General features: G+C 38.3%; 1 protein-coding gene across 1 annotated transcript; it reads left to right on the forward strand.

The window, feature by feature from the left end:
* Positions 1-2503: 2503 nt before the first annotated feature.
* LOC4341415 (UDP-glycosyltransferase 73B5) lies at positions 2504-4227 on the forward strand. Its single transcript, XM_015787000.3, has one exon. The coding sequence runs from the start codon at positions 2516-2518 to the stop codon at positions 4043-4045; it is 1530 nt and encodes a 509-aa protein (XP_015642486.1). The 5' UTR covers positions 2504-2515; the 3' UTR covers positions 4046-4227.
* The last annotated feature ends 2724 nt before the right edge of the window (positions 4228-6951 follow it).

Genomic DNA, 6951 nt, shown 5'->3' on the forward strand with positions numbered 1-6951 from the left:
AAAAATAATGTCATTTTGGTTTATATTTTATTACTTTTGCATGCCATTCAAGCAATTATAAAAAATATAAAATACTAATAATAATATAGATTATATCATCATACATAACTTTATAATAATTAAATTAGGTCTATAATCATAAAAGTAAAATGAATATACTATGAGTAATGTTTCCAAAATATGTTAGTTAGAAAGCAAAATTATGCAAGAAAAAAAGCAACTATAGCATCTAAATCCACAACTAATATTTGATGAACTTATATCTTTAGATTATTTTACATTTAAAGGCCCATATCCACTGTAATATCGACTTCGAGAAGAAATATATCACTTTGGGGCTATATTTTCTAATTTTTGTGTGCCATTCGAACAATTATGAAATTATAGAAAGATAATGATATAGATTTTATCAATATGTATGACATCGGAATAATTAAATTAGATATATATGGATAAAAGTAAAATGAACCTAACCATGAGTAATGTTTTAAAAAACTACTCCTTCATTATAACATTAGAATAAGTCAAAATAACATTATTGGATTGTAGTGTTCGTATTTTTCATATCTTCTGCGAATATAATGGAAAAGACAAGTAAAAATGATAGATTTTAATCAATCAATAAATCATTTTTCAATTTTTAGTTAAAAAAGTAATAGCAACTAAAACATTACAATCCGGTAAAAAGAATTATTACAATTATATGCACGCATAATCTCTACCCTTCAACGCTCTCTTTCTCTACTCACTCATTTAATTCCTTTATCTCCTAATTTTTAACTAAGTAAAGAAATATCAATAATAAGAAATCTAAATGATTATAATTCTTAAATTAAATCATAATTTTAACTTATTTGAATTTTTGTTTTATTTACAATTAAATAAAATGTTTAAGATCCATATTACCCATATTTCACTTTATAAAAAATGAAAATATGTCATTTAAGCATAGACATCGTTCCTTTGCATGGTAACCAAATAGAAAAAACATGGACCATAATACAAAATGAAAATAAGTATTATATTACCGTAAATCACTGGACATCCTCTGAGCACACTCAAGGCGTCGCGTGTTACACCTTAAATAAAAATAAAACTTTACAAATTGGAAGAAAAACCATCTTAGCATCAGTTTCCACTTAAATAGGTAGATCCATTATTTTCAACCAATAGATAATCTTTTAAGAAAATCTTAAGCAACCATGTGTTACGTCTTAAAAATTAGAAAAAATAACATAAAATGTGAGAAAAAATATATCATCGGTTTCACTTAAATCATTTAGATAAAATAGAAAAAAAATACCCCTCCACTTCACCATCCCCCCACACATACGCACAACACGGTACTATTCGCCCAATCCTTTCTCGTCTTGAGCTCTCCACTCTACCCCTTCCTGTTTATATAGCCGGAAATAATAAAAAATTTTAAAACTTGCATAAATTTCAAGCTACACATTCGATTTCTAATCTAGATATTGTTGTATTTATAATTAAAAGATTGATTTAAAGATCCATAAAGCCTATATTTTGAGCTGGTATAAAATATAAAATAAAGCAAGTAATAGAAAATGACAATAGAGACTAAATTAAACTATTTAGAGAAAACATAATAGTTAGTAAAAAATTGGTTCTCACATTTCACTAAAATTGGACCAACCCATTGCATGTTCCTTTTTCGTAACAATTTTAAAATGCTTAGACATTAATGTCCTTACATCTATCCTATATCATAGCATTATGAGTTTCTTCACATATTATTACACATACAAACCGCACTAAGGTTCGCACTATATAGTTCATTGAAAAGTTATATTTGTTACTATTAAATTTAAAATTTTGGATTCATATTAACTAGGTATTTTCTTTTGAAAATATAGTACATATAACACAAATCGCAATGAAGCGAGGTATATGACATGTCTTTATTAATTTATATATAAGTATGTAAAAACTTGCATCAACTTAAACCAACTAGAAGGAGAACTACTTGATGCTACAAATAAATCATATTTATTAACAATAATAGTTCTTTAGAATTTGTTAAAAAAAGCGAGTAAACATTCTATTAAAAAGGGACAAAACACCTTACTTCTAATTTATACTTGATTTATTAGACACATTTTCCAAACAAACTAAATCGAACTTCATTCTATATAATAAAACGATCATAGATAATTATTTATATAGATGTATTAAATATTATATATTTTAAAACCTAACAAATATCTTGGAATAATTATCAAAGCAAAATGCCAATGAACAGCGGAGGCCTCATCTGATGTGTCTTATTAAAAAATAGTACTTTTAAATATGGGAGGTGTCAGTCTATTGATTTATATATATTCAAACGCAATATACAATACATGCCCGCGCGTGAATGGGCGGGCTACCTTTCTAGTTGTACTAAATCTAGTCCACAGTTATTGACGCCATATCCCATTGGCTAAGTATAAAGTCAAACTAGCAGCCGCGGTAATTAAAATAGTCACAAACAGATCTCAGCTTACCGCGGTATATGTTTCAAGAACACGTTACTCAAAGACAAAACTTCCATTCCCCAACTCCAAGCAACAAGCACACCCGTGCCATGGCCGCCTCAGCCAACCGCGCCGCCGTCAACGGCGCCGCCGGCAGCGGCGAGCCTGAGGCGAGCCGCGACCATGTCATCATCTTCCCGTTCATGGCGAAAGGCCACACGCTCCCTCTGCTTCACTTCGCCGCGGCGCTGTCGGTCCACCACAAGAGCCTCCGCGTCACCCTGGTCACCACCCCGGCGAACCTCGCCTTCGCCCGCCGCCGCCTGCCGGGGTCGGTGCACCTCGTCGTGCTCCCGTTCCCGTCGCTGCAGCCGCCGCTGCTGCCGGCCGGCGTCGAGTCGACGGACGCGCTCCCTTCCATGTCCCTCTACCCGGCGTTCCTGCGTGCCACGGCGCTGCTGCGTGAGCCCTTCGCGGAGTTCATGGCGTCGCTGTCCTCCTCCCCGCCGCTCGTGGTCGTCTCCGACTTCTTCCTCGGGTTCACGCACGGCGTTGCGTCGGACGCCGGCGTCCGCCGCGTCGTGTTCCACGGCATGTCCTGTTTCTCCATGGCCATATGCAAGTCGCTCGTCGTGAGCCCGCACGTCGGCGGCGGCGCCGCCCCCTTTCACGTCTCCCGCATGCCGGAACATGTCACGATCACGCCGGAGGAGATCCCGCCTACGGTGGCGAGCTTCGCCGACCCCGACAACCCGATTGCCCGGTTCATGATCGAGAACGTCGAATCGACGGACGTCCGCAGCTGGGGCGTCCTCGTCAACAGCTTCGCCGCGGTGGACGGCGACTACGTGGCCTCCTTCGAATCGTTCTACCAGCCGGGAGCCCGCGCCTGGCTGGTGGGCCCGCTCTTCCTCGCCTCCGGCGACACGCCGGAGCGGGACGAGGAGAACGACGACCCCGAGGGCTGCCTCGCGTGGCTCGACGAGAGGGCATCGCGGCCGGGGTCGGTGGTGTACGTGTCGTTCGGCACGCAGGCGCACGTCGCCGACGAGCAGCTCGACGAGCTGGCGCGAGGGCTGGTGCGGTCCGGCCACCCTTTCCTGTGGGCGGTGCGGTCGAACACCTGGTCGCCGCCGGTGGACGTGGGGCCCGACCAGGGGCGCGTCGTCAGGGGGTGGGTCCCGCAGCGCGGCGTGCTGGCCCACGAGGCGGTGGGAGGGTTCGTGAGCCACTGCGGGTGGAACTCGGTCATGGAGAGCCTCGCCGCCGGGAAGCCCGTGCTGGCGTGGCCGATGATGGCCGAGCAGGCGCTGAACGCAAGGCACGTCGTGGACGTCGTCGGCGCCGGCGTCAAGGTGGACGCCGCCGTCGGCTCCGTCGCCGTCGTCGGGAGCGCGGAGGTGGAGGAGAAGGTCAGGAGGGTGATGGACGCCGGCGGCGAGGAAGGGCGGAGGATGCGGACGCAGGCCGCGTGGGCTCAGCGCGCGGCGAGGTCGGCGGTGAGCGACGGCGGCACGTCACGCGTGGCGTTGCAGAAACTGATTGGAGACCTGCAGGAAAGCTACTAGTATGTCGTCACCGCAGCAGAATGAGGTGAGAAGAAATTGTTACAAAAATTGAGTTTGACCATACCGCCGGACAGCAGTATACACATCATGGTTTGACTAGGAACCTTATTTATTGTTGCTTCAGTATATGTGTTGCTTTGACTCTATTCTAAACTTGTTTTTATCAATAATTTATTTGAGATTGCTCCAGATGTTTCTAAAATTCTTCTAGTTATCCTCGCAACATTTCTCAACTAAAATTACTTGGACTAGTGTATATGAGAAGATATTGTCGCAATATGGAGTTTGTTCCAATGAAACTTATTTGTAATATATGTGTTTACTTTTTGGAATATTTAGCATATCTTATTTTTGGGTGTATATACTTTAAGTAACAATTATTTTTATCTTATAGATGTATTTATGGATTTTTAGATATATTAATGGATGATATTTCTTAAAAAAATATGGCTAATAGAATTGTTTAATCTAATTAAAGATAAAATTCTATGTACTTGTCTCTTTTCATATGCTTTCTTATTTTCATTGAAAATGAATTCTACTTGAAATAAGAGCGCAGTTATATGCGTAGTGTATTTTTAATTAGTATGTATAGAGTATTTTGAAATGTTTAAGTGTCGTAGACTAACGTATACTTGTGTTAGGGCAATTCTTTAAAGTTTTGTTTTATTGCATGACTTCTCATATATAAGTTTTGTATTATTTGTGTTTCCTAATTAACCAAAGTTAGTACTCCACATACAACTGGGTGTGTTTAGTTTCATGCCAAAATTTAAAGTTTGATTGAATTTGGGACGATTTGACAGAAAAGTTGGAAGTTTGTGTGTAAAAAAGTTCGACGTGATGTTTTATTTTTGGGGGAGGGGGGTTCAAGGTTTGGAACTAAACCGGGGCACTGTCAATCTTTCCGCTGTCTGCCACGTTCATCGGCATCAATGCTTGAGCTGACCAACCCAATGGCTGCTGGCTTGGGGAGACAAGAGGAATATGAAGATTCAGTTTTACATGTGGGATATTAATTATTTTCTAATATATTTTGCTGACTTAGAGCAAATTTAATAGTACAGTCTACTACTAGCTCTAATTCATCTATAGCCGATCTAATAGCCAATTCATACAATAGTTACTTACTATACGATTAATATATGGTCCCACCTATCATACACACATTGCATCTTGAAGTCCGTGCTACAGCCAGCTATAAATCTGTAGCCTGCTACTCTTCTCTCTCACCATTTATCTTATTAAAATATGTTTATAGTTGGCTAATAGTCTACTATTGTAACTGCTCTTAGATGGCCATGTCTGTGCTACATTGGCGAAACCACCATGCTTCAGGCAAGGAGGGGGAGGTTAATTTGAACGGTTTTAAGAGTTGAGGGGTGTATATTATACCCAGTTCTGAAGTTAAGGGTGTAATTTAGATAACTGCTACGTTATAGTTCGCGCGGGGGGGGGGGGGGGGTAAAATGGACTTATCCCTTTCTTTAGGGATAAGTTAGTTATTTTAAATTGAAACTAGCATGGTGGCCTGCGCAGATTGCGCGGCTAGCATCATTATATTTTGTATCATATAATAGCATATATGTTTTCTCATTGTATTTTTCAAAGATATTAAAATAACAACATAATTTTAAATTTTGAACTAACTTTACGAAACTATTAATGTGTAATATTTATATTGTATTTTATATACGTGTTAGTTATTAATTATTTTAAATATTAAATTTTAGTTATTTGTAAATTATATTTATATATGGACTCTATACTCACCTTTCAATATTTCTATTTTTTTAATTTCGAATTTTCGTTATCTGTAAACCGTATTTCTATATAGACTTTAGGCTCTTCTTCCAATATTATTTATTTTTAATTTTTAATTTTTATTATTTCTAATTGTATTTCTATGTGGACTCTAAACTCATCTTTCAATATTCTTTAATTTTTAATTTCGAATTTCAGTTACTTCTAAATTGTATTCTTATATTGACTTTAGACTCTTCTTCCTATATTTTTAATTTAGAATTTTAGTTATTTGTAAATTATATTTTTATACGGACTATAAACTCTACTTTTTAATTTTATTATGTTTGTTCCGATTTTTAGTTAGTTTTAAATTCCTATATGGACTCTATACTCTACTTCTAATATTCCTTATTTTTAATTTCGAATTTCTATTATTTCCTAATTGTATTTCTATATGGACTCTATACTCTACTTCTGATATTCCTTATTTTTAATTCCGAATTTCTATTATTTCCTAATTGTATTTCTATATGGACTCTATACTCTACTTCCAATATTCTTTATTTTTAATTTCGAATTTCTATTATTTCCTAATTGTATTTCTATGTGGACTCTATACTCTACTTCTAATATTTTTTTTATTTTTAAATTCCGAATTTCAGTTATCTATAAATTGTACTTTTATATGGACTCTAGTCTCATTTTTCAATATTCCTTATTTTTTAATTCCGAATTTCAACTATTTCTAAATTGTATTTCTATATGGACTATATTTTTCTTTTTCTCCGATTAATATGAGAATTTCTAGATCGTGAGAGCGAACGTGGAGGCTTTCTTTTCTATTCCTTTAATAAGTTAATAGATTCCTTGGGATGATTAATGCTTACAGTAAACTTTTGCGCTCTTCGACGTGTTATTGCTCTCATTGACGGGCCATGAAACAATGTTATTCCAGGGTATAGCTTCAGCCCAGCACCCGGCCCACGTAAGACAACCTGCGTGTGGCATCACACTGACTGTGTCGACGGTATCGTTTGTGCAACTTTGTGCTAAACTAGTTGGCGCAACGGTTGGACTCAACTTGGTCCGGATCGGATCGGAGTATCGGACAGAGTCGTCGACGTGCTCCGGTGCTGTGTGCTCCGCTGGCCATCGCAGAT

The sequence above is a fragment of the Oryza sativa genome, chromosome 6, assembly GCF_034140825.1.
Source record: "Oryza sativa Japonica Group chromosome 6, ASM3414082v1".
Lineage (NCBI taxonomy): Eukaryota > Viridiplantae > Streptophyta > Magnoliopsida > Poales > Poaceae > Oryza > Oryza sativa.